Raw genomic sequence first — 26,670 nt, forward strand, 5'->3', positions numbered from 1 at the left:
TGTTATTGTTGGTTTTGTTTGTTTGAAGTTAACCAATACAGTCAAAAGAACTCAAAGAATGATTTGACAGAGATTCATACAGGAGAAAGCAAAGAGAAGCTATTGTTCCCTCATGCCTGTGACATAGAGTAACACCTGGCAAACCACGATAACTCACTTAGATTGGTATGGGTTCAGGCTGGCAATCGGCACTACTTTGGCCTGCGATCCCCCTGGTGTCTTCACTGAGCTGGCAGCGCTTACTTTACCGAACTGGTTTGAGGGAGGAGCATGGTACTTCGGAGCAGCAGGACCTTTCAAAAACCACAACAAAGCATAAAGCATTTCAGCCTTGCAGTCAAATGCCAGATTAAAACCAACTCGTGGTGCAAGGTCAGGCAGAACTTTTTCCACCACGCTATGGGGAGCTGCATAGAAGGCAAAGTTATACTTAACACTGGGTAGTGCTCTTAAAGCTCCATTCACTGTGCTATGTGAGCACCACAGAGTGTCTAGAAGTTTGTTGAATCACTTCTGCTCTTGGTCACAAGTATTTTCTAGGCTGCAAACTGCTGCAGAAGAGACAATCTCAGACCTTTAGAACACTTACACTGGAAGTGGAGATGTGTCCAGAGTCAATCACTTAAACATGGTCTAGAGGGGAAACAACTAGTTAGCAGTAAATTCTCTAAAATACGGCACACCAAGCTTTACATCTACACCATTTGGGGGAAACAACTAAGGAATGGTAGCCCGCACTCAAATAATTTCCTGACATAAAGCAATACTGCTAATTCTAAACTGAATCTTGTCAATGTATAAGCATAGAACTCTCATGATCAGCTTTAAGTACAGGAAGGAAGAGCTTGTTTTCTACTGCAGTAAGCAGGTGTCAGAATTTTACTATTTCAAAATACTTCTTAAATGTAGGGGTAAAGAATACAGACAGGTTAAAGCAGTACCAAGAGCTAGGACTGACAACTTTTTGGCTTCAAAAATAAGTCTACAGGCTGACATTTAAATTGACTGCCTTTTTCAGTATCTCACTATTTAAAGTCTTGATCAAAAAACTGTATTTATAGATGTACTATTGCTGCGGTTTAACCCCAGCCAGCAACTAAGCACCACGCAGCTGCTCACTCACTTCCCCCCCACCCAGTGGGATGGGAGAGAGAATCAGGGAAAAAAAAAAAAAAAAGTAAAACTCATGGGTTGAGATAAGAACAGTTTAATAGAACAGAAAGGAAGAAAATAATAATAACAATAATAAAATTACAATAATAATAATAAAAGGAATGAAATATACAAAACAAGTGATGTGCAATGCAATTGCTCACCACTCGTCGATTGATGCCCAGTTAGTTCGTGAACAGCGATGCCCACCCAGGACAACTCCCCCCAGTTTATATACTGGGCATGACGTCCCATGGTATGGAAAACCCCTTTGACCAGTTTGGGTCAGGTGTCCTGGCTGTCTCCCCTCCCAACTTCTTGTGCCCCTCCAGCCTTCTTGCTGGCTGGGCATGAGAAGCTGAAAAATCCTTGACTTAGTCTAAACGCTACTTAGCAACAACTGAAAACATCAGTGTGTTATCAACATTCTTCTCATACTAAATCCAAAACATAACACTGTACCAGCTACTAGAAAGAAAATTAACTCTATCCCAGCCAAAACCAGGACAACTATCAAATAATTTCAGTCCGGTACCACCTAAACTGTTTGGCCTCAATACCTCAGCATCGATAACACACCTGCTGGCTGGCTCCAAACTGTAGCCTCCTTGGGTGCCCACAGAGCACTGTTTCAAGAATGCAAAATTGCATCAGACAAGATGTTCAGTTTACACTGCTTCATCAAAGTTGTGTCCAGTTTTGTTTTGGGTTTTTTTTTTTTTCCTTTGGGAAGAAGAGGGAAGGAGGACAGATTGCCCCCCCCCCCTTCCCGCCTTTTAAAAAATTTATTATTAAATCCAAGTGTACAGTAGCGTCTTGAGAGAATTCACCCTGTCAAGCTATGGGTTAGTCTTTAATGGAGTGTTTCTTGTGCAAGACTATTATAGAAAGGATCTTTTTTAAACTTAAGCTGTAGTTTTGCACTACACAAAGGGAAACCAGAATTCTTGCCCAGGATTACTCTTACCTGCTACTGACAAATTGCCATTTTGTTGCTGTGGTTTGCTGGGTGCTGGGTTTGCTGCTGGAGCTGAAGAACGTTGCTGCCCTTGCCCTGGTAATCAAATGGAAAGAGACCATATACTGCAGTAGGGAACACAGTAATTAGAACTACCCTTAAGCCTTTTTAGGAAATAAGACTTGCATGAAAAAAATAATTTAAAACACAGAGAACACACACTAAAATTCAGGTCTTAGAAGACACAGCAGTAGCAAGCTATCTGTTGAACAATATTACCATGGAGGAATTCCAGTCAGATCTCTTTCCTCAAGCAACTGCTTTCTACTTCGAAAGAATTCAGGGTTGACAGTTATTTAGAAGGACAGCACTTAAGTAATCTTGACAAATTCTCAGTTTTTATAGGCTTCTATTGCTCTGACAGGTAGTTTCTGCTACTACCTAACAGCTAAGATAAAAACTGTAGAATTCCCTCTTAAAACTCAGAAAGGGCCAAAAACCCACTGGGTAAAGTCAAACCTGAACTTAACACAAAACAAAGAAAATACCTGCTACATTTTATTTCCAAAATATGAAGATATTTAATGTGGGGGTGATGGAGTCATCATTTCAGCATTCACCTGTCCCTCTTGGGACACAGCAGTATATTGCATAGGAAGCAAAGTGATGCCATAGTTAAGTACATACCGTGCATTCTTTTGTTAGATTCCAGGACTTCTACTTGCCTTATATTGATGATAAATTATAAGAGAAAGAACAGAGCGACATGTCTAGAGAAATAGTACATTAGAAGACTAATCTACCATTCAAAAATTTGTATTCTTTTACGTAATAATTGTCCTATCATATTTTGCCTCCAGATGAGAAAATATCCAACATTTTCATCTTTTTGGATGCAACTAATTCTTAAGCCATTGGTTTGCAAGAAGTCCTAGGCCTGAGTAGGCAAAGCGCCCCTGATTTGGGATGTGAGGAGGAAGGTGGTCAGAGAAAGTAGAAAAGAAGGTCAGACCAAGCCCATAAGCATCACGAGGAACAAAAGCAGAGAATCCCAGAACAGAAGGGCAAGAAAGGATGGCAGAGAAGCAAGGTAAAGGAGCAGAAGCAATACAAGGAGACCCTGATGTAGTGTCACCTGATGTTGTATAGTCTACAGAGGTAACCCTCCAGTTATTTTTAATCCAAAACAAGGTCCTTGCACAAAAACCAATCTGCTCCTCTAACTTGCCGCAGTAGAGTCACATCGGTGAACTGGTGACAGCAGTCTCCCTGGCAACAGAGTGACGTCAAACAGCAATGTGTATTTACTGCAGAATCCACTAGATGGAGAAGCCAGATTTCACCCTCGCTCAGCTGCCTCAGGTACTCTGAGGACCCGATCAGGGTCAGTGCTCGACACCCCAAATTCATTTGGTGTAAGAGGAAAATGGAAAAAAATCAACAAAACATATTAAGAGAAAAATATGTCTGGTCAGGGAAAGAATATTCAAGAAGAACAGGAACGTGTACAGGAAACAGCAAGAGATATCCTTGCTACTTCTGTTCCAAATGTTTTTTTTCCCCTAGGAGTTTTTAATTAAAAAAAAAACCACCAAAAAAACCAAACAAGAGACCACCATATACATTAGAACATTTGTGCATTATGAAACACAAATTCACGTTTTAATGGCTGCCTACCCATAGCCTGGTGTTTCTCAACAGATTAAGAATATATTAACACATCAGTGCATGTGTTCAAATACAGAAGTAGCAGAAATAGCTCTCCAATTTTTTCACTTGTAGAGTCTAGGGACTCCTAAAATATGATTTTTGGTGGCTGGTGATCACTTAAGGTGCTCAGAAAACTGGGTCCTCTGCCTAGTTTTCGCTCTTAGCTTTCAGAAGCTGAAAAAAACACTTGAAATACCTGATCACATTTCTGCTATATATACTGGGTTAGTCAAACCCAAGACCTTTGGCCAAAGCTAGCCACACAGCCTACTCCAATGTCATAGCCATATAACAGTAGTTCTCTGCTTCCAATAGTTTGTTGCCAAGAGGTACTGCTACAGTGCCATGGTGACAGAAGACCTGTCCCAGAACTGAGCAGCAGCAGGGGGGTGGGAAGAAAACGCACTTTGAAAGAATGCACACCAAATCACATGTGGTGGGAAGGACGAGAATAAAGAGTTCAAGTGAATGTGTAAGTATACAAACATTTCAACATTGAAAGATTAATGACAGAAGTTAAACATAAGTAGCAAGTAATTGTCATAGTAAGAAGAAAGTCCAGCATCAGAGTAATTTCAACGAGATTAATGACAGTAATAACATTATCATCTAGTTTTCAACAAGAACTAAACTGCTCAATCTTAATTTTCAATACTATTATGAAATGCTGCCTGAAAAGTTTTTATGATATGTATTAAGAAGATTGTGTCTCCAGCTTCCTTGTTAGGCAGATTAACCACCTACTGCTCAAGCGTAAAGTGGCCAAAAGCCAGCTTCTCACTCCCCGGGTCCTACTGTAGTATTACAGTCTAGGAAACGATATTCCTTAATCCTAGGTCTAGTAATTTGAGATCTGTATTTCAAGAAAGACCAAAAGTAGGACTAAACACTCTTTTAAAAATAGCTGAACTTTTTTTCCATGAAAACCACAAAGCGCTCTTAGATACTCATTCTGCATTAGCTGAATGTTCCTCAAAAATACCATCTCTCAATATATACAGGAACTTAAAGAATCTGCAACTTGAAATACACCTTTGCCTTCATATCAAGGCCTTCATGACAAATCAGGCAGCCCTGGAAAGCAGAAAGGCCACATTAAGCATACTTAATCTAAACTATCACCACCTTCTGTAACTGAAACCTTATTTAGTATCAAAAGGGTATGAAGCCTGCAGAATAATGTCAGTGTTAAAATGAAATACACAGCATATCAAATTCGGCATCTCTTAACTATCTAGTACAAGACCACACTTACTATGATCATAGACCTGTAACATCTCCAAAAGCATTTACATTTGAAAACTTCATTGCTGAGTACTTTTGTAAGCCCAACTGAAGAACACAACTTTGATCAAAGTTGTGGTAATTTAACCAAAATTTATAGTCTTAAAGGTATATTTTCAGCTCAGTTCTGTAAAATATCACATTCCCAGTCGTTTCTAAGCAACAACATGATAACTGAAAAACACTGTAGTTCACAAGCTCTTGTATCACACAAGCAAGTGAAATGGGAGAAAGCCACAAACCAGTCTGCTCAATAGCTATTCTGAAAATCTTGGTCTCTACAGCAACTGTGGGATTGAACCATAAAATCTGAGATGTCAACACATTTTTTAAACAGCAATTAGCTAAGTAACTATCAAAGGAACAAAGGATTCTTTAGGCTCATTTAACAAACGCCCCTCTAATTCCCTAGGAAAAAGAAGTTAATGAAGAAAGATATCTTTGCCTTTGCAACAAAGTCTAATTTCTACTTCGATTAGTAAAGTAGATTTTTAACCAGAATGGCAGTGTACCTACCACCACTGTTTGGCCAAAATATCCTACAGAAAATTGTTGCCACTAACATGTGGTCCCTTAGTAATAAAAATATATTAATTCATTTCCACCAGGAAAAAAAAAAGTTCTTCAAGAGCAGCTATTTGCTATTAAATTTCAGCCATTATCTGTATATACGTCAATGACAGAGCTGTTCAAATATTTTCTTTAAGTGCTTATTATCCTCTCTCTTTTTAAAGATCAGAAATGGAAGAACAGAACATAATTTTGAACGTATCTCAGGGGGAAAAAATACATTAATTCAAAAAATGTTTGCCTCAGAACTGTAAGCTCAGCACATGAAAACGAAGAACGCAGTTACTTATGCAACATAATAAAAACAAAAGATCCGTGGCAGGTCAGATTAAGGTCTACCCAGCACATCATCGTTTTTCAGATGGCACGATAGGAACGGGTGCTTAGGAAAGTCTGTATGCTGGCCATGTTTTCATACCAGTCTCTCATCTATGTACTTGGAGCAATCTAAGTTTTAGTGCTTCCTGAACCTAACATTCATGCAGAGGATGTATTGTTATGTTTAACAGCCTTTAATGGATTTTTCTTTCACGTCTAATTGCTTTTTGAACCTGTGCCAATTCTTGGCACCTACCTCAACAAGTTCCATAATTTAACTATGCACTGTTTGGGGGTGCAGTACAGCCTTTGTTTTAAAACCACTATCTGACAGCATGAGAACTAAAGAGCATCAAATGAATGTTGAAAAAAAAAAAAAAAGAGATTCATCATTCTTTATTCATCCCCTCCATGCCATCTTATACTTTCATAGATCATTATTACATCTTCCTCCTGCTGTTTTCTTTCCAGACAGAAGAAATTATAATCTATTTGATTACTCATTATGAGGAGACATAGAATAGCTTCCACATACTTACTGGAACTCTAGGTAGAGACCACTAACATATAATAAAAACCTGGCAATGTTATCATAACGTATAGATAACTTCCCAATACCATGTAAAGACTGAAGCTTCAGCCATGGCGTAGTTTATTAAAATATGAACAAAACCCATTTTGTGTTACACAAAGAGAAAGGATTTTCAAGATCTGGACATCACTGTTCCAGGCATAAGAAAGCTGAACATGTCTGACCAGCTCTTTTTAAGTGAAAGAAACAGACAGCTGAAAGGCTGTCATAACAGTCTGTTCAGAAGGGTATTTGTTTACAGAGGATACTCACCTTCATTGTACGGCACTGGATTGCCAATATTCCCACCAACCTTATCAGCAGTTTTCAGAACATTTAAATCCATCAGTATAACCACTCTCCTACAAACACAGAACAGACAGCAGTAAAGACTTTCACTCCCTCTGCAAGTCTATCAGACTCTGAATATCCTTTGCAGCAGATAAGAGAACCAACCATTAGGGGCCGATTCTTTGGATGAGGGATCTGGAAGACAAAAGCTCTCCACTGTCAACTTAACCCTCTCATCAGGTACAAGTAGGCTTGAAACAGTATCACATTTCATCACAGATAGCTGATGGCAGGCTGAATGGGCACACAAAAATGGCTTGAAACAACATAGTGTTTTAAAAGTATCAAAACCATGCCAGATTTTACAAAAGAGAATATATTCCCTCCACAAAAACGCTGAATAAAAAGAACATGAACCTTACTTAGTTCATATTCTCCCAGACACATACATAGTTTTTATATAATCACTTCACTTGGATCCCTCCTCTCAAATTTTCCTAAAAGACCAGATTCCACAACACCTAAGTAACAAGAAATCTTCACTGGTTTTTTTCCACAGCAGATAATTTTAAGTGAATTTTAATGAAACTTAGTACAATTTGAGTATTCCAACTGGAAACCTTCAATTACTAAATCACTGTGCTAGGCATATCTGCACCCACTGCAGTCACAGTCCGTTAATTTTTTTATTTCTGCTATTGCTTGTGCTGTGTACTTTCCCTCCTGCACCCTGAAGACTGAGTACTGTCAGATAATCCCAATCAAAAGCATTTGGCCTCTGCTTAGTCACAAAGGACAGAGTACCTGCTAGTGTGGCTACCTTTCTGTAAAACTGTACTTAAAGAAAGATATATACCTTCCATCTTTCAGGCTGTTGACAATGAATCTGTTAACCTGGCAAATACATTGGGCTGATAAGCGTTCCTCTTCCACCAGAGAGTTCAGCTGTGTTGCCAACATGAATGCTGCAGAAACAGAAGAAAAACACTGAAACAATGAACACATGCCAGCCTTAAAAGGGGCTGCCATAGCTGGCCACAACTTTTCTAGCCAGCCTAGCGTTGCATTAGATCTACAACTTGCTCGGTTACTAGCACATAGAAAACAGCATAACTGCTAACAAGTCACCAAAACTGTGCATAAACTACACTGTATTTATTTCCCAAACTTAAGAGTGCAGTGATAGCTAGAATAATCATGTATCAAAGAAGTCAGAGAAAGACTAAGCTAAATTCCTTTAAAATCACTGCTACAAAAACATGTATAGGTTTCTATATTTTCATTATACCCTGTAGCAAGTTAATTGCTTGAAGCTCACAAAGAAAGTTCCAGAAGAGAAGGATTTTGTCTAAATGTTAAAATGCAGGTGCACACTTCAGAGGTTGTGGTCCCCAAGCATGCCACATTCTACTTATTTCATCACTTAGCACCTAGACACTAGACCAGAAACTTTAGCACCATTAGTGTCTCCACGCTTACAAAAAAAATCTCACTGCGACTTGCCATACTTACAGGAGAGTGTGTTAACCCCATCACTCATCAACACTCGGTAACGCGGTGGCCCATTTCCTGTAGCAATAGCCCGTGTATTCTATGGGGAAACAACACATCACTAGTTCTCATTTGTTCAGAAACTCTTCAAAAACATAAGGTGACATCATTAGCAAATGACCTACCTATTCAGCTTTTTTTTTTTTTTTTTTAGCACTGCTATCAACAGCATAGCCCAAGTCATGCAAAATGAAATTGAAAGTACATCAGCCTTGCTCGGCTCCTCTGCAGAGAAAGTCTGTTTGCCCTCAGAAGCCTGCGCAGAAGCGCACGCAGTCAGGAACGGACCGGCACAAGAAGTAACGGAGAGTACTCACGATAACTTGCAGCACGGGCTTGGAGACGTACTCCCCCTGCATTATGGCCTGGAGAAAAGAAAGAGAGCCTCAGAAAGCTGCCACCACCTCACTCAGGAACGCTTCCAGACCCACGACTGAGGAGGAATTGCCGTGGAACGGCCAGAGACACGGGAGGGGAATAGCCGTCACCGCTGGACCCGGCCAGGGCCCTCCCTGCCTCCCAGGACCGGGCCCAGCTCCGGGCCTGGTTTCTCCCCTCAGGACCCGGCCGGACTCGGTGCCCAGCTCCCTTCTCTCCCAGCCCAGGTCCCCCCAGTCCCGCGGGGCCACCGGCGCGGACCCCTTACCGCGATGGCACCCTCGCTCAGCCGCACGCTCATGGTGCCGCGTCTCCGCCGCCCTCCGCCGCTGCCGCCAAATCCTCCCGCCGCCCAGAGCCGTGCCCACTCCTTCCGGCACGCACTTACGTCAACGCCGCGCGTCACCCGGCCGACGGCGGTACAACGCTCCTATTGGCTGTTCGGCGCCGTACGGCGGAAGCGTTCTCGGGCGCGTTGTGGCGATCCTACTAGGTGCCGCCATCGCGGTACCGGTGATGGCGCTGCCGGTGGAGGAGTGGCGGCGGTACGCTGCCCGGCGCTGGGCCGCGCTGGAGCCGGTGCTGCGGGAGCGGTTGGCGGCGGCGTCGCTGCACGACACGTTGCGCCTGGGCTGCGGCCTCCTCCGGTGAGTGGCGGGGCGGGGTGGAGCGGAGCAGGGCGGTGCGCGGAGCTGACCCCCGTGTCCCGCAGGCCCGAGGCGGCGGCGGTTCTGAGGCGGTTGTGCCGCCGGACGCCCGCGGGCAAGGAGCCGGCGGCCGCGCGCTTCTACCGGGAGGAGGGAAACCGGCTGTTCGGCCGCCGCCATTACGGTACCGCCGTGAGGCTCTACTCGCAGGTAGGTGAGGCGGGGGCAGGCCCGGGACCTCCGTCGGAGGGCTCCTGGGGAAGGGGGGATCCCGCAGCCCCCGCTGAGAGGGTCCCGTTGAGGGGTCCTCCCCCGAGGCAGTAGCTCTCTGGTCTCCACAGGCGGCATCCCACGAGCCCCCCGGCAGCCCCGAGGTGTCCGTTTGCTTCGCCAACCGCTCCGCCGCCCTCTTCCACCTCAGGTGCTTTGAGGTAAGCGGTGGCGGGACCCGCGGCAGCCCGGTGTCGTCGTCCCCCCCCCCAAGCTTCTGGGTGCCCCCGAGCAAGTCTGCACACCCAGAGGGTGGCCTGAGGCCCAAGAGGGGGCATTGGGGTAAGGAAGAGCCCAAGCACCACCTGAGGTGTTACCACACGATGTTTGCGCACAGGGTTCGGGTGCGTGATTCTGCAAACCCCGCAGTAACGGGTATTGGATTGTTAGAGCAAGAGACTGTGGATCAGGTGCGCTTCCAAAGCTGTGCTTAAAGCATCCACCGTTACTTAAACTTCCTGAAGGGTTTCCCTCTTGTTCTATGTCAGGAGGCTTTATTTGGCCAACAGGTTGGCTGTGCAGATGGAATTTGCTGATTAACATAGCCTTATTAAAATATTCTGCATCTTAGATGGAATAAAAGAGCATGAGTCTCAGCTGGTTTCCAAGTACCTTTAAAAGGCCTTGTCTTTGTTTCTAGGTTTGTTTGGAAGATATTGCTAGGGCTGAAAGTCATGGCTATCCAGACAGGCTGCTGCCCAAGGTCTTGCTGCGGAAGGCTGAATGTCTGCTGTGTTTGGGGAGGTTACAAGATGCAGCAGACGCCCTCAGTGTGGTGGAGAATAAAATTGCTATGGATGGCATCATGACTAGTCCTACACACCAGACAGTGCTAAAAAAGTTAAGTCAACTGAAGATTAAAATACATGAGAAAGAGAGCTGTCCAGAGCCTGCACAAGAAACATGTGGTGACATTCAAAGAAAGTCGGAGAACTGGGAAGAGAATGACAGTATTTCAGGCGCATCTTCATCTTTGAGCTTGAATTTTGATACAGAGAGAGGACGTCACTTGGTGGCCTCCCAGGACATCCTGCCAGGACAGAGCCTGTTGAAAGAGGAGGCCTTTGTAAGCGTGCTCTGCCCAGGGGAGAGCCACCTTCTGCAGGACAGCAGTGAAACGGTGTGGGATACTCGAGTCACTAATGCAGATCTTTATTGCCACCGTTGTCTGAGGCAGCTCTTAGCCTCAGTGCCTTGCCGTGGGTGCAGTTATGCAAAGTACTGCAGCCAGAGCTGTGCAGACATGGCATGGGAGCAGTACCACAGGACAGAGTGCTCCCTGGGAGCGCTGCTTCTCACATTAGGGGTCTTCTGCCATGTTGCCTTGAGGACTGTTCTGCTGGCGGGATTTGCAGAGGTTAGCAGGCTGGTGAAACGGTCCCATGATGATGACAAGGACCTTCATAACCCCGAGGCAAGATGCAAACATCTCGGTGAGGCACCAGATACAAGAGCTGGTACCAGAAGTATCCCTGGTTGTAATGACAATGGTCAGTACCAGAGTTCTTACCAAGCTGTGTTCAACCTTTTGCCCCATGCTGAGAAGCATAGCCCTGAACATAAGTTCCTTTGCATGCTGAGTGTAGTAGCTATATGCAAACAACTGCAAGAAGCTGGCCTAGAGGCTGCTGTTTTGAATCAGGAATCATCTGAGAAGTGGTCCAAACCAAAGACATGTGAAAAAACATGGGGTGAATTGTCTCCAGAGCTGAAGACTATGGCAGAAGCGATGCTGAGGCATATGTTGCAGCTGCAATGTAATGCACAAGCGATCACTGTAATGCAGGAGTCAGGTAAGATAAATACTTTTAAGCCCTTCTGTGTTGTCCTTGCTCATCTAGCTTGTGTGAAGAGAATGAACTATCAGTTGTAAAAAGCTCCCACTGCAGATGGGAATGACGTCCTTAAAATTTAATGGCCTGTCCCATGATGGCCTGTTCTCTGGTGCACATGTAGAGGGTATTTAGCTGCTATTTATTGCAGCAATATACCAGAAACCTTTCTTCTGCTGTCTGCAATTGGTCACAGTGCTTGTTGCATAAGTTGCGTGGGTTACTGAGCATTCATTCTCAACCTACTTGTTTTTCCTCTGTCTTTAGGATCCGGAGATAGTGCTGTTGTAAATAAGAAGCCTATGCGCCTGGCGACAGCCTTCTTTCCTGTCCTCAGCCTTCTGAACCATTCGTGCTGTCCCAATATCAGCGTGTCATTTAGTGGGACAGCTGCCACTGTCAGGGCATCACAGCCAATCCCAAGCGGCCAAGAGATTTTCCATTGCTATGGTAAGTATTAACTCTCTGTTTGTCTCAAGGCACAGGCATCCTTGCAGGTCTACTTGACTGATTGCTATTAATATCATAATTCCCAGTATAATGTTGCTAGAGTCTTTGTTTATGTATTAGCCTTGATCAAAGTTGTCAATGCAAGATTTTATTTCCTGAGCCCACTGTTACATTTTCAGTCTCCAGTTATGTCCTCTCCAAAAGATGATATATCTAGTCTCAATGATAACAAAGATAGATTTAGTCTGATGTTAAGAACTGTGCCTGTTTAGAGATTTCTACCCTTGCCATCCCTTTGCAGGGCCTCACCGATGTAGAATGAGGGTTGCTGAGAGACAACAGCTTCTCAGTCAGTATTTCTTCAAGTGTCGCTGTCAGGCATGCCTTGATGAGTTAGAGTCTGATGTCAAGAGTGTGGTGTCTATGAGAAACTCATTCTGCTGTCCTAGCTGCCGGGCTCCAGTGCAGGTAGTTCTTCCATAGTTATGATTGTGTAAATTATGGGGATGTGTAGTGTTTGGGTCTCTGGGAAAGTCAAGAGTTAAAGACCTCAGTTCATGATCTCTGCGCAGAAGCAAAAGCCCCTGTAGAGTCAAGACAGTATCTCACTCTTCTTAGCAGCTTTCTTGTGATGTTCTTGTATGTCAGTTTTCCAGCATTATAGGGAAAATAATGCCTTTAACAGCAAGTTAAAATCCCTTTGAACTTTACGAATGAACTTTAGAATATGAAGGCTATGGACTAGGGGAAGGGGCATATTTACAAAAGAAAATGGAGGCCTGGAGTCTAGAACAGAAAATGTACATACAGGCGCTGTATGTAGAGAGAGTCACACTCTCTGCAGTTCACAGGATGTAAATGAAACCAGTGTGTAGTGTAGGTTAGATGGGGAGAAGTCAACATAGTGTGTATTTTGTATGAACATTAGTTGTGTACCACATGACCCTGCTTTGGCCTAATCTATAGCTCACACAGTCATAGCTATTCCTGGAAGTTTCTCATAAAATCGAATAAGCTAATAGCAATTTACAAGCAAGTCACTTTGTTTAGTGAATGCAACTGAGAAACAATTTAGCATCTCTATAACACAATACAGAGATAACAGACATGGAAAGTAAGCTTCAAGTTGAATGTGAGCAGGAATGATCACAGGGATGATTTCCACAGGGGGAAGAGATGCTTTGTTGTTCAAATGAAGCTTGTGCAATCTCAGTCAGCAGAGAGAGCCTGTCCCGCCGTTTACGGGACCTTCAGCAACAAATCAAGAAAGCGTTAGAACTGCTAAGAGACAGGAAGGCTGGTAAGGCTCATCTTTCTACTTTAAGGTCAGCAGCTTGTGAGTACACATCGGGAGACGTAGTTCTAACCATGAGATGGCACTGTTGCTTATGCAGTTGGGGTCTTCTGGCATGCAGCCCGGTGTCCCTGGGGACTTGAGCTTTAGGTTTTTTATACCCCTGATGCGGGTGTTAATCTAAGTCACACGTTGTTCCATAGTAACTGAAAGAACTCAGGGTAACATTGGAGTTATGCATTCCCAGGCCTTGCTTTCCTGGAGTGAGTCAGGCCAACACTGCGTTAGAATAAGCAGGGTTGCAGACGAAGTCAATGTTGAATCCTAACCAAATCCAAATCTAGCTGTGTAAGATGCAAGGATGAGATTGGACTGATTTTATTTCATGGATCGTGGAAAGCTGGAGACTGGCCAGTTGGATGAATTTTATACCCTGTTTTGTTATAGATCAGGCTATCAAAATGCTCCTGAAGTGTCAGATGGATGCTGGAAACTTCTTGTCTCCAGGGCACTTGCTGATGGGAGAGATGGAGGATCATCTGGCACAGGTCTATGCTACTCTTGGTATGGCATTGTCTTCTCATTATCTTTAGTTTTCTGAACTTTGAATTTAACATGACTAGCTTTTTCTCTGACTAGCCCTTTCACTTTTCTCCTACTGCATTTCTCTAGTTTTGACAAACAGAAAGACTACTTTAGCCAAAACTGCGTTTCCAGCAGCCAGTGAACAATAATGTGATCTCATGTTCTTCTAGATTCCCTGTCCTGGTTCTGAGGTCAGCAGCCTCCCAAGAATGCTGTGGACATAGTTCTTCACTTTTTGCATAATGCTCTCAGATTCTTTGGGTGGCAGTAGCTCTAGAAAGTATTTATTCATGACTCGTGTTTTGTTTTGGTTTTTTTTCCGTTAGGGAAGTGGCAGGAAGCAGCCAGACACCTGGAGAGGAGTATTGAAATTGTGGAAATGCATCATGGGCCATCAAGTGTAGAAATGGGTCATGAACTTTTCAAGCTAGCACAAATTCTCTTCAATGGGTAAATCTGCTTTCATTCTCTGTCCCTTCCCTGCACTACTCTTGTGTGTCTGACACAAAATCATGGCAGGTGGTCCTGGGTACCTTGCAGGGTGTCTCACAGGACCCTGGGCAGTCTAGCACAGGTACAAAAGTCGGCCATTACTCAAGTGCAAGTTCATTAACCCCTTTGGGGTTCACTTATACCTCATGACTCTCTTTGAACCCATTTCTCTGCTTTGTGCCTGTCTATTCTTTTCTTCTTGCTGGCTCCATTTATTCCCCGTCCTATTGTTTTACTTTGACAACTAGCCACCCTTGGTGTTTATACCTCAGTTGTACAACGTTGCTGACATCTTTCCAAAGGAGGAAATAAAACCCTCTTGCTCTATTTTGGCCCTTTTTAGGCAAGCAAATCCTCTGACTGCTTCTGAAAATCTTCTCACAACGCCTCCCTTTAACTGAATTAATTTTAGCAGGAGCTGCAGTGAGGAAGTAGTGGGTACCTATACTCAAAGATAGCGTTTCAAGTTTTTGTCCATTTCCTTACCTTTTTTGCCCCCATCCTCCCTTTGCAGCTGAAGTGCGTGCTATTTGCCTGGTGCTGAGAGGCAGTGGAGGGTAGGATCTGTACCTATGAACAGGTTTAGGTTTTTGTTGGGGAGGGGTTAAAGGTTGTGTAAGTCAAGGAGCTGAATTAAGTATTCTGTATACTCCGTTCTTATTCTCTTCCTATTTCAGATTTGCGGTTTCTGAAGCTCTGAGCACAATTCAAAGAGCAGAGGAGATTTTGTCAGTGCACTGTGGTCCTCAGAGTACTCAGATCCAGGAACTACAAGAGATGAAGACCTGTCTGTCAGAGCTTCCCAGAAGCATCCTTCAGAGGACTTAATTTCCCTGTCAAAGGAAGCTGCAATGTGATCTTTCATCAAAGCTAAGTTTCATGTGGTAAGGTAGTCATGTAGTACAAGCTGGAAAATCATGTGTAACAACGACTTGAATGAAATCTGAAATGCTCTTTAGTGAGACTGTTGTAAATAAAATGACCAATTCTAACATGAGGGGTCTGTGCGTGGTATGGTGGGAATAGATGATGTTGTATAATTTCTGCATGTGGGTTTGAAGCAAATGTTTGAGATGCTTGCATATGCGTGTGTTTCTAGAGATGTGAATCTCCCATGTGTGATACCCTGATGGTTATGAACATGCAGTCATCCAGACCACACTGCCTTTTATTTCTAATGCTATGAAGCACTTTTCTTCTTGCCAGTGTGAAACATAAATGGTTGGAATGGGTGAGGCGGTAGGCTGGGAACTGCAAACTTACAAGCTATAAGAGGGGGCACTGCAGAACTTGGATGGCTACTAGTGCAGACCTGTCAGTGATGAGGGATTCGGTATAAACAACTGGTGTCAGGTTGGAAGACAGGATAGGGAAGAATGCAGTATACACCAGATGACGCTTGCATATAGGACACAGAACTGCATCATGGCTCATCTGGGGAAAATGGGAGTGTGAATCCACATGACGTAGGCAGACAGTCTTTCAAGGGAGAATACTGGGGCTTGCTGAGATTAATAGCAAAAGCTCTTTTATTGCAGCATGAAGGCATAAGATTTGCAAGTTGTGTCTTTGTGCAGCAGAGCAGGGAGCCAGTATCCCTCCCAATACCACCCTTTCCATTTGGGCCCTACCATTGCAGATTATTGTGAAGGAATCTAAACACTCCTGGGATCCAGGATCTTGCCAATGAAGAGGAGGGTTCCAGTAGTATCATCTCGCAGTACAAGAAGGAAAGGTCTGTCCACATGATATTCTATGGGGAAGGTCAGACGAGCAGCATTCACCCCAGGATTTGGTGTGGATCTTTCCCCATCTTCACTAAGCTCCAGAATTGCCTTGTGTTGCACATGAGATAGCTTAATAGGTTTGGCAGAAATCATGGTAAAATCAGGTGATGTGAAAAGTGATTGGAGCCCTGGAGGAAAGAAGGAAAGAAAATTCCATTAGCTGAAAGCATAGATTGCAGGTGGGGGAGCAGTACTGCTAATGCTGTGATCCAGGAGGGCATGTTGCTGCTCTGGTAGAGGTTATTGGGGGTAACAGGGAGAAGAAGCTTACATCTGTTTGTACTGAGTTTCTCCCTCTCAATCTCAGAAGCATTGTATGAGCTTGGTGGAAAGACGTGATAAAAGGTTGAGGAGTCCTGGACCAAGGTGATTTAGTTGCTGGTGAAATCTCTACAGACTGACAGCAGGACCTAACTAATAACCCACCAGCTGCATATTCTGAGAGCAGGAAGTAACTTGCCCACTGCTTTGAGCCCTGGCAGTCTGTAGAGGGTGTGTGATGTACATACTTGTCTCCTTTAGTGTGTTGCCAAGTGCCTCTTCATAGTTCAGCTTTAGTTTGGGCAAGCTTAGCACAGCATGGACTGTCTTCAGCTCCCTGTCTACATCGTGGATAAATTCAGAAGTAAGGCTTTCCTCAATCAGACTCATATTCTGGATCACCTTCGTAGGCAGGAAGAACGTGGCACTGATTCCCTCTGTCAATGGCAGCTGGGCAATCTGGAAGGCCAGTTATAAATAAGAAAGGGTCACAGCAATAATGAACAGTTTTACCTGTCCTGTACCAGGCACGGGCCTCAATCTTGACTGCCTGGTCAGCCTTTCCAGTTAACATTTGGTTGTCTTCCCTGTTTGCTTTTATTGGACATGATGCATCCTGACCCCTCGGGTGCCCAGGCTTTCATCAACTCATGCTGCACTCTTTCTGCTATTACATGGCAAGTGCTCTCTCTTACCTGTTGAATCCTGTAATGAACTGCAGTGTTGCTTTCGCGGGTTCTCAGCTGGAACACCTTTGAGCCCATGCTACAGTGAAAGAGTGGTTGAAAGAGGTAGAAATGGAACAGTTTTGAGGAGTGTGCCCTGCCCTTCTTGCCCAACTTAAGGTCAAGCAATACAGGCTAGTACGACCTGTGCATTATTTAAATTCTGGACTGCTTGTCACATAGCCAATGTAGAAGTAGGATATTCTTAAGAATCTTAAGAACATACCGCCTTTAAAAATAGGGATTGCAAAACTAGCCTGATGGGAGGAGCAAAGCTGTCTTCTGGAATGGGTTAACAGGTAAATGTAGCTGAACCTGTTCCTCAGTAAGTTTAGGAGATCTTGTGCAATATATGCTCTCTGACCTTGCAGTTGAGTTCTGAGTCAAAACCATATCGCAGTAGAGCTTTGGGGTCTGACATCATGGACACCTTCACAGTTCTGTCCTCATCCAGATGGAAGTCCTTCAGGGCAGTCTTCTTGGTGTCAAACTTGGTTTTCCATGTCCCTATTTTTTAAAAGATAAAATGGAGGATTTTCTGGAATAATAGCATATGAAACCAGGCTTGTGTCTGTGGCTGAGTAATCTGGCACTTTATATATACAGTATTTGTGCTTTAAGAGTTGAGGCATAACTGAATGATGATAGAGATGGAAATAGACTGATTGGAGCTACTGATTTACTGCCACTCTTTGGCCCCTCCTTTTCATCTGAGAATTGGCTAAATGGGAAATAACAAATCAAGCCAGTGTATGGGTGGAGTAGCTATTGGGAAGTTGATGTCTACTTATGTAATTACAAAACTATTTTAAAGGGTAACAATTGTGTCAATGCATATAAAGTGCTCCTCTCCCCACCCTTTATTTTGCTCCTTGTCTCTAAGCAATAATTCTCCATGACACTGGCTTACAGCATGTTCTAGAACAGCTCTCTAGTATCTCTCTCCATTCCCTCTACAGTGGCGAAAAGGCTCAGTACACTCTTTAAGTTGTCCCTTCCCTAAATGGTAATATTCTGTCTCTTACTGTGGAGTTTTGTGAGCTTAAACTTTCTTCTCTGGTCTCTTACTGCAAACAGGTCAAGATTCAGCTTCCCAAGAGTAATAATTCCTCCCTTGAGGACTATTTCTGTTTAGGTAGCATGCATTTTTTCTTCTTTACTAAACATTCTCAAACACTTTCTTCTTACACTCTTGTCTCTTTGGCAGTCTGTTTGCTCTATTGGAAGCGAGAGCATTCCCTCACATCTCTTCTAACGCATGCTCAATAGACCCTCTCTGTAACCAAGTACACAACATTCTTACCCTTGAAGTAAGCAGCCCCAGCAAGGAGAATACTGACATCTGTGGGCATGTCCTTCATAAACCGCATAATCCTTCCCTTTGTCTGCTGTCGTACCCAGTTGTTGATTTCTTGGAGGTCTAACTGGGTATTGCCACTTAGGGCCCTCAGGCGCATCTTGTAGGACTTCTCTAGTTGGCTGTGAAAACCAGGCTTCACCCTCAGTCCTGGGGAACAAAAACATCAATATTGCAGCTAGCTCCCTTATCAAAACAATCTCAAGGCAGCAGATTGCAATCCAAAGCCCAGCAGCAGTTCTCTCATAAAACATCTGTGGCTGTGCATATACAGAAACCTGCTTTGAAGAAGAATGACTGAAGGCACATGGAGGAAACTGATCCAAATCCTATAGCTGCCCATGCTGGAGTATGGGATAACTCTCTTCTGAAAAGTAAAGAAAGGAGATAAGAAGAGAAGGCTTGGACACAGCTATCCCTGCATCAGTCTTTCTTCTTTCTCCAGCTTGCTTTATGAGTACAGCTTACTCGACCTATCGGATTCTTGGAACCAGCAGGTTCCAAAAGATAACTCTTAGCTTTCTCAGCAGATGTTTATTGCATGCCAAAAGCAGACATTTAAAATAGTTCTGCAAGGTATTAAACAAAGGAATATGGCTGAATGCTATCACAAATAGAAAATGCGATTTGTGGTTCCTGGAAGCTGGCAACACCTGCCAGAAAACCTAGAGTGAAAGCAAAATTCTCAGCAAGTTTCTTCTAGGTCTGTTAGTTGCTCTGTCACCGGTGTCTTTGTGTGCATAAGTCTGGTCTTTTATTTATGTGCACACAAACTTTCCAGGCTTTTTCTGGAGCTGCAACAGCATTCCATGCACAGTCTGCATCCTGGCTCAACAGTATGTCAGAGCCAAAGCTGTTAGTCTGGTGTTATTCAGTGTGTTCTACCTGCTGCTAGTTATTCAGGTGAAATTTGATAGAGGGGAAGAAGGACTTTTACTTTTCTCCAAGATGATACGGGAAGCACTTTTCATGCTCTTCTCTGGTCCAGACACGCTGGTCAGTAGGTCTTTGTAAGTGTTGTGGACCTCAGCTTTGTTAAGCAGATCATAGAAGAGAGCGCGAGAAATCACATCTTCTGTTCGTTCTCCAGCCCCTGCCAACAACAAAGACAACAGTATGAGGGAAGGCCTGTCAGGCCAAACAGCACGTGAGGAAAAGGTGCAAGAACTCACCAAGCGAGAGACCAGACAGTGCTGTAGCCAGGCTGAATGGAGACAGTAGCACATTGGCAGTGGCTGTCCGGCTAGATTGCTGACGGTACAGGTCATAGCCAAAGTTGGAGACTGCAGCTGCCAGCTTGTTTACAGGGGTCTTATAGAATGGATCTTCCTCTTCAACCTCACCAGCGTTAGCTCCATCAGCAGTGGCAGAATTCTAGCAGGTACAGGGAGCGCTTTGGTTAGACTTGCAATTTACAAGGGCAGGTACGGTTGCGATAAACATTTCAAAAAGGCAAGCAATCTACAGATACTCTCCTATGATCTACAGCAATAGTGGGTTAGTCTTACTGATCGAGAGTGTAGGAACCATAACTTTACTTTAAAGTGTCCCGGTAAAGCCGAAGGCAGCACTCGGATTGGAATCCGCTATTTCTGCCTCACAGTCATCCCCTGATGTAACTACTGTGGTTTTATCTAGGTAAAGCAGGAGTTAGTCTCATTATGTTGCTAAATAAAATCCTAGTAACTCAGGAGGGTAGTGCTTAATCCTTCCATAAGATTCTCTAAAATTAAATTACATGCTCCAAGTAGCTCTCCCTCATTCTCTGCATGTTGTCTCCTACTCACCTGCTCAGTAGCTGAGTTCTGGGATCTGCTTGGGACAGTTAAGAGACCCAGGAAAAGGAGAACCACTGGAATCCGCATGCCTGAACCTACAGAGTAAGAACATGACACAGGTAGTTTGAGCAACTGAGCAAATACATGTCTACCACTACTATTCGCTGTACCTGGTTGTGACAGGAACTGCAATGACATGTGCTGCTGCTTGTCCTTCCCAATTGTGAAACACACACCTGATCTTAGCTGGGTTTTCTTCTTTTCTAGTTTGAAGTATTCAGCCAGCCTGGCCCCAATGACTTCAAAATGGGGCAAGCACACATGCCTGGGTGTGCCTGAGCACGAAAGCAGATGTGTGTGGCCCAAACCATGCTGATGCTGGCAGTTACTGAGTGCCAAGGTCCAGAAAAGCACTAAATCATATCTTTGGAGTTTTAGACTTTAAAAAATTCAATACTCCATGTATAAAAGGTAGCAAATCCATATTGTTGAATGGGGCAGAAGATGAAACTGACTGGTTACTGCTCTGCTATACAAGTTACCTGCCTCAGGCAGTAGTTTGTCATGTTTCTTGTGTCTGCGTGTACCTGAAAGGCTGTACAGCCTATATGCATCCTTTGCTGCTTATTTGCAATTTGATAAAGTAAAAGTAGAAGAGCTTTCTTAAAAGACAGTAAGGAAAAGGGCTGGGAGTAAATACCTAACACTGGGCCAGATCTAGAGAAGTGGTGAAAGACAGAGCTTGGCTTATTCAACATTTTTGATGGCAGTGGGAGAAAAGTACCAAACTCCCCAAAGCTGTTCCTTCTGTGGAATCCACTTTTGGTTGCTCCAGTATTGGCATATGTGGCCCTTCCAGACAGATCTGTCTAGTCCAAAGGGCAGTGTGTAACCTAGGGTTTCACTGTGGGTAAACCAGAGCTACTGCAGAAGTGTCATGCCCTTGAGAACAGACGCCACTGAGGCTAGTCTGAAGCAATGTTTATATAGATTCCCAGAAATTAGAGGAAGAGGGTTGTATTTAACTAACCCCTCTGATCCAGGCATCCAGTGAAGTAGGAGAAAGAACATGTGTTTCAGATTAACTTCAGCTATAAAGAAAACATGCCTGCTGGTAGAAATACAACTTAAAGCCACGTGGCTACAACAGCCCCAGTTCAGGACCCGGTCTGTTCAGGCAGAGGTTTTACTTCAGTGAAAGGCAATTCACCGTTTCCTGCCAAACCCCTTTTGTTCTTGAGGTAGTTCTGCCTTGGAGAAAAAGGTGTCACCGTGGAAGTTTTAAGTTTTTATCTATGTTTAGACAGTGTAACACAGAAGTGGTACCCTCTTTTCCCTGTGCACTTGCATCCTGTGGCCTGCTGCTATCCTAGCTGCCAAGTAGATGAGGTATTCTGGTGCAGAAGCAGCATATCAAGAGGATTTACTATACTGGAACAAACCAATGTGTTTAGTGGTATGATAGTGGATATGATGTTGGGATTGCTTATATCATTGCAGAGTTTTACAATGAATAGGCACCATGCTGAAAGAGAGATGACAGAAGCTCTGCGTGAGTCTAAGTTAAACGGGTCTTAGCGAGGGCTTTGTGAGGATGCCTGCACCAAGCAGTACTCTTACATGCTGAGCGGAAGAGGTTTGGCCCAGCCTAGTGTAGAGATGAAGGTTTTCCATGGAGCATAACCTTTTCTCTGAAAAAAATATAATAATCTCAACACAACCTCTGCTTCCAACTACACTGAGCTCCTGGGAGCATGAGAGCGGAGATTGGTTTTGCAGATTTGTATTGTTTTTGCCAGTACTGTCACCAGCTTCATATTTCTCAAACTTTGCCAAAAAGCAATTTCCATTTTAGAAAGACAAAGCCTTTTGCGTTTAAATTGGCCTGAACATCTGGATTCTATTTGCATGTGTCTCAGCACACAGCCAAAAATGCAGAGAAAAGAATTTGGTTGAAGCAGAGGTGGGATGGTTTCAGGCATGATATTAAAATCTGTGGCAGCGTTTAAAGAGAAGAGAAGAAGCACCAGCATGCAGCATGTGATGTTACAGTCAGGAAGGTACAGGAAGACTTTGAGAAATGAGCTGAGAAGGAACTCTGTGTCTGGGAGCTGTCTATTTGTGAAGGCCCACAGGTGCAAAGGAAATATTTTGCTTTCCATCTATAGCGGTACAAGTCTCACATCATTTATAAACTCTTCTGATTTTAGGGGTGCTATGAAACATCACCCACGAGTTCAGACTGCTCACTGTGATCGCTCTACCCCACAGCACTAACTCCTGAAGCATCTTGCAACCACTAGCTCTAGAGGATTTGACTATCACCAAAATTGTTACCATTGCAAAGAAAAAGCATGTTCCCAGCTGCAACACAGATGCTGGAAGGGCAGAAAACCAGCCCAGCTCCCAAGCACAGCTCAGCCCCGGAGCCAAAGAGGTGGTGCCCTAGGATGATGGTGGCTCCCAACCCTTGGCGAGATCTCCCATTTGGTGGGAATCCCACCCTTTAATACCTGCAGAAGAACCGTTCTTCCTGTTTCCCAGGTCCTCTGAGAGCTCCCCAGCCTCATCCCCTGCCCTCTGCTCCCCTCGCTGCTGGCCCTGAGCGAGGGTGAGCTGCCCCTTACCTCGGGCTCCTCTCGGCCGCTGCCGTCCCAGGCTCCCAGCGGGTGCGAGTTGGGGACACTGTGGGTTTGGTGCAGCCACATCTGCTTTTTGCTGCTTCCCCCAGCCCAGCCTTCGACAGGCTTCAGGTTACAGCTTCCCAGGACTCTCTTAAAGTGCTCTGCTCCCATTTTCCGCTCCTGCCACCCTCCCGCTGAACTGCACTAATTTTTTAAGCCTGCCTTCCAAAACAAATGTGCTCCCTGTGATAAGGGCGGTCCAGCAGGTAAAGCACAGGTCGGAGAGGCAAACGCTCCCTGCCCCTGTTTGAGCAACTCTTTTATCCCCGCAGTCTTGCTGTATGTCACATGAGGGAACTTCTTCTGACTCAGAGGTATGGTTAATGCAGCAGTGTTTAATGGATTTATGTCCAAGATTTAATGGAGAGACTTATAAAGTGGAAGCAGGATTCTGTTGCTGTTTAAGGCAGTTAAAGGGAAGACGTTCAGAAGTGGTTCTATCCAGTGGCAGTTACTAGTTAACAAGAAGTTATTAACGTAACTGGCTTAAAGTTCTTGGCTGACAAGAAAGAGACTAAAAAGCCAAGGACTCCTGGTAAAAAACGATGAATTAACCAAATGTTGTAGGAGCTTACAGAACTATAGATGATCTGGAAAAGGGAAAGGGGCAGAGAGGTTTCATTATTTTTTGCAATAGAGGACTTTAGGGGAGCACCCGTCAGTGCACATTTAAATCAAGAGAGTGTATTTTTCATAAGTATTAAATTGTAAAACTCATTGTAACTAGATGTTGCAGAAGATGAAAGATAAACAGATTTGGGGGAAAAAACCAACCCAAATCAAATTAGTGGAAGACAGGTCCATTGAAGGCTAACAATGGTCGGATGTAACGTCAAACTCAGCAGCTGGGCGATACAACCAGAGAACAGTTGTTTTTCCTTATCTCTAGTCATTCTTGGCTTTTTTTTTCCCCGGTCATTTGTTACTGGCTATTGGGAGAGCCAGGATACTGGGCTAACTGGACATGGAGCTGGCCTGATCCAGGGCAGCTGTTTGTCTACTTGGAAATGCTGAAAGTAAATTGTAGCCAGTAATATCAGTGCCCCTGGGTCTAGGCTTGCATTGGGACATCTTCTTTTTGGGCTCCGAGCCTCACCGCTAACAGGTAATGAGGAGTTACTCATGCATGCTGGCACTGAGATCATACAGTCACTCAGCAAAGAGGAGAGGATGGTTTTAGAGAAGCATTAGCTGCTGTTTTTGCAAGCTGGAAAAGCAAATCAGGTAGTCTGCCCTGTGATTAGTCAGTGCTTCAAAGGTGACCCTTTCTAACAAGAGCAACAGCTCTGCTTTCAACTGCTTCTCAGCTTGCTCTGTGAGAAATCGTCTGCAGAGGAATGTTTGTACTTGTTAGTCTTCCATCGTCAGCCCAAGAATGGGGGTGTTGGCTGTGGAGATATCTTCTGGTGGTTTTCGTCTCTTTTTGATACCTTATTTGTGGTATTAAAATGCCCTTTATGGAAGGACCACTAGAGAAGTTTTTACATCTCATCTGTATCTTCAAATGAAAGTCCATCTGTTTAAATACAGGTTTGGTTTTAAACCATTTAAATCGGAGTGGCAGTTGTATAGAATGTTATTATAGACCAAAGCAAGCTTTATTCCTGTAGGTGAAAGGTATCCCTGAAATGGTGCATAATACTCATCTAACTAGATGCAAGGGCTTAAATGAATTTTGTTAAATGTATACAAACATTTTACTGTTGGTCTGGTTTGGGTTCAAGATAGTAGGCAATATGCTGTCTAAACAGTGTTCACCTCTGCTGTGGAAGTACTGATCATGTTCATATGAATTTGCTCTAGCAAGGAAAAAATACATCTAATATTAAAGACATTGAGACTTATTTGATATTCTCAGCCAGTGGTGCAGATGAGCTATAGAGCAGAGGCCCTGTGCTAGTCATGTCTTTTCAGAATAGAGCTCAGTCAAAATGAAAGCTTAGCAATGCAAAATAGAAATTCCTGAGCAGAGACATTAATATTACTTTGCATTTTACAAACTGCCTCTTCTGGAGAGCCAGTGGAGTGAAAAAGAGTCTTAAGGTTGGTGTAACTGATAATTTGTTGAGCAAAGCACAGTCATGGAGGGCTGCTGTACTGTCAAATAAGATGAAATTAATAGTTTGACAAGAATAGCTTGGGGGAGGAGGGATGGCAGAAAGATGGAAAATAGGAAATCAGAACCAAGCTGTTCAGGAAACTGAGAATGAGGGGGAAAATCTTTACAGAAGAGGGAGAGCTGGAGGGCAGAGGCTTGAAAAGGAAGACTTGCACTTCAAATTTTGCACAGGTTGCAGTGCAACAGGGTGGAATTCAGGGAGGTTAGCGCTGAGGCTGCAGTAGCCAAAGCAAGACTTACCTAAGGCATGGGATGGTATTTCTGAATGTTAGGAATGAATCTGTATAAATAAATAAGCTAAAATGTTCCCTGTGGGCTAGAGCTATGCCCTCATAGTAGGGCTGAATTCTTGTGGGTTTACTTGTTAAAATTACATGGCCCTGTAATTACACCCTCTTTTTGAAGGCTACGTGTCATTGCATTGGTTAGAGGGGTAGACATTATCTTTAGCCGTTCTTCCCCTTTTAGACTGCAAGAAATGTGTAATTGCAGGTTTGAGCCAGGACTTTTATTCCCCAAAGTCTCCTGCATCCCCAAAATTCATGGTTAGTGAGTCAGTCCTTCTCTTATTCCAGCAGATGGTGCAGACTATTCAGGGACGGAGGCTCCCAGAAGCATTCTGGTCCTTCCTTTGAGGGAAGGCAGACTTCCCGAGTGAGGAAAACACTGCCAGAAGGATGGCCCTTGTGCTCTGTAAGTGCTATTTCGCAAAAACAGAGCACCATCCTTTTTACCCAGAAGCTGAGGGAGTTCAGAAGCAGAATCTACTATGGACAGCAGTTGCTTTGTACAGAAATAGCTGCAGCATGGCAGGCTACGGTGAGTTAGACCAATATTTTTAAGTGGTAGGATGGCTTGGTTGGGTGGAGGGTTCCCAAGATTCTTTCATGGTAGCTTATTCCAGACGTGCACTACTACCTCAGAACAAGGACCCGGGGAGCTGTGCCCATCTCAGACAAAAGTGAAGCTGTAACAGGACATTGCCTTTTGCCAAAACAGGGCAAAAGCAGTGACATTCAGCTACAGGCGTCAAAATCTGCCCCTCCTTCCCCTGGAAGCTGTCCCAACCATCCATAGTATTGTGCTGTGGAGCCAGGAGTATCCCAGTAGCAGAACAAATTGCAGATAGCAGATGCCAGATCAGCACTTTTGAACCTCCTAGTAGATACCAGCAATGGTCAGGTTTTGCCCAAGAGAAAGGTTAAGGACTGTCGCATCTCTGCTTATCACTGCATTGCTGCTCACAGGCAAAGTACCCTCCTGTCCCTATGCCACTGAGCTCATGCCCTAATTCAGGGAATTTTGTCCATTCCACAAAGCCAGTTCTGACCCAGTGAGCATTCCCTCCACGCTCTGCAGGTGAGATGCCCAGAACTTATTGGACTCAGTCCTTGGACAGTCTTTACAGATTAGCCATTTCACCTCACAGCCCCTGTTGTCCTCTGTGATGAGGTGTAGCAAAAAACAGATCCTTTGCAAGAGACCCTCCTATCTTTCCATCTGTCATGCCCTGACTTTTTTCCTCCCAATCTTTGCAATTATTCAAGCTGTGTGCCTTTTTTCTTTCTCTGTTGGGTCTTTCAATGCAACACCTTAAGCAAATATA

General features: G+C 44.1%; 3 protein-coding genes across 6 annotated transcripts in view; 1 reads left to right on the plus strand and 2 right to left on the minus strand.

The window, feature by feature from the left end:
• Positions 1 to 9,163, minus strand: part of RPA1 (replication protein A1) — a 23,446-nt gene extending 14,283 nt beyond the window's left edge. The window contains exons 1-7 of the mRNA XM_052804271.1: positions 9,052 to 9,163; positions 8,723 to 8,770; positions 8,367 to 8,445; positions 7,711 to 7,819; positions 6,837 to 6,925; positions 2,120 to 2,206; positions 158 to 293 (exon numbers count right to left, since the gene is read on the minus strand). Coding sequence (XP_052660231.1) covers positions 158 to 293; positions 2,120 to 2,206; positions 6,837 to 6,925; positions 7,711 to 7,819; positions 8,367 to 8,445; positions 8,723 to 8,770; positions 9,052 to 9,084 — 581 coding nt within the window. The 5' untranslated portion in view covers positions 9,085 to 9,163. The remainder of the gene's footprint in view (positions 1 to 157; positions 294 to 2,119; positions 2,207 to 6,836; positions 6,926 to 7,710; positions 7,820 to 8,366; positions 8,446 to 8,722; positions 8,771 to 9,051) is intronic.
• On the plus strand, positions 9,052 to 15,345 carry SMYD4 (SET and MYND domain containing 4). Of its 4 annotated transcripts, XM_052804268.1 has the most exons (10): positions 9,271 to 9,430; positions 9,496 to 9,640; positions 9,772 to 9,861; positions 10,341 to 11,493; positions 11,800 to 11,982; positions 12,284 to 12,450; positions 13,150 to 13,282; positions 13,724 to 13,840; positions 14,188 to 14,311; positions 15,031 to 15,345. In XM_052804268.1, exons 1-10 carry the CDS (start codon positions 9,300 to 9,302, stop codon positions 15,179 to 15,181), a joined length of 2,394 nt encoding a protein of 797 aa, XP_052660228.1. In that variant the 5' UTR covers positions 9,271 to 9,299; the 3' UTR covers positions 15,182 to 15,345. The 4 variants fall into 4 exon arrangements, with proteins under 4 accessions (XP_052660227.1, XP_052660229.1, XP_052660230.1 ...); XM_052804267.1 differs by lacking the exon at positions 9,496 to 9,640 and having other exon boundaries at positions 9,052 to 9,430; XM_052804269.1 differs by lacking the exons at positions 9,496 to 9,640; positions 14,188 to 14,311 and having other exon boundaries at positions 9,052 to 9,430.
• Positions 15,346 to 15,859: 514 nt separating this feature from the next.
• On the minus strand, positions 15,860 to 23,078 carry SERPINF1 (serpin family F member 1). The gene is made up of 8 exons (XM_052804275.1): positions 22,889 to 23,078; positions 20,271 to 20,356; positions 19,656 to 19,857; positions 19,421 to 19,576; positions 18,430 to 18,633; positions 17,491 to 17,633; positions 16,650 to 16,860; positions 15,860 to 16,268 (listed from the first exon to the last, which is right to left on the minus strand). The coding sequence occupies exons 2-8, from the start codon at positions 20,346 to 20,348 to the stop codon at positions 16,009 to 16,011; spliced, it is 1,254 nt and encodes a 417-aa protein (XP_052660235.1). The 5' UTR covers positions 20,349 to 20,356; positions 22,889 to 23,078; the 3' UTR covers positions 15,860 to 16,008.
• Positions 23,079 to 26,670: the final 3,592 nt, after the last annotated feature.

Source organism: Harpia harpyja, chromosome 12, assembly GCF_026419915.1.
Source record: "Harpia harpyja isolate bHarHar1 chromosome 12, bHarHar1 primary haplotype, whole genome shotgun sequence".
In the NCBI taxonomy this organism is placed as follows: domain Eukaryota; kingdom Metazoa; phylum Chordata; class Aves; order Accipitriformes; family Accipitridae; genus Harpia; species Harpia harpyja.

Excerpts from the sequence above, each read along its gene's own strand:
- SERPINF1 (XM_052804275.1), bottom strand. The coding sequence starts at position 20,348 with ATGCGGATTCCAGTGGTTCTCCTTTTCCTGGGTCTCTTAACTGTCCCA. Across the intron at positions 18,634-19,420 it reads CCGTATCATCTTGGAGAAAA|GACTGAGGGTGAAGCCTGGT; the intron begins GTAAAAGTCCTT and ends TTTGTTCCCCAG. Across the intron at positions 16,861-17,490 it reads ACTCAGAACTCAACTGCAAG|ATTGCCCAGCTGCCATTGAC; the intron begins GTCAGAGAGCAT and ends CTGGCCTTCCAG.
- SMYD4 (XM_052804267.1), top strand. The coding sequence starts at position 9,056 with ATGGCACCCTCGCTCAGCCGCACGCTCATGGTGCCGCGTCTCCGCCGC. Across the intron at positions 9,862-10,340 it reads TCCACCTCAGGTGCTTTGAG|GTTTGTTTGGAAGATATTGC; the intron begins GTAAGCGGTGGC and ends CTTTGTTTCTAG. Across the intron at positions 13,283-13,723 it reads GCTAAGAGACAGGAAGGCTG|ATCAGGCTATCAAAATGCTC; the intron begins GTAAGGCTCATC and ends GTTTTGTTATAG.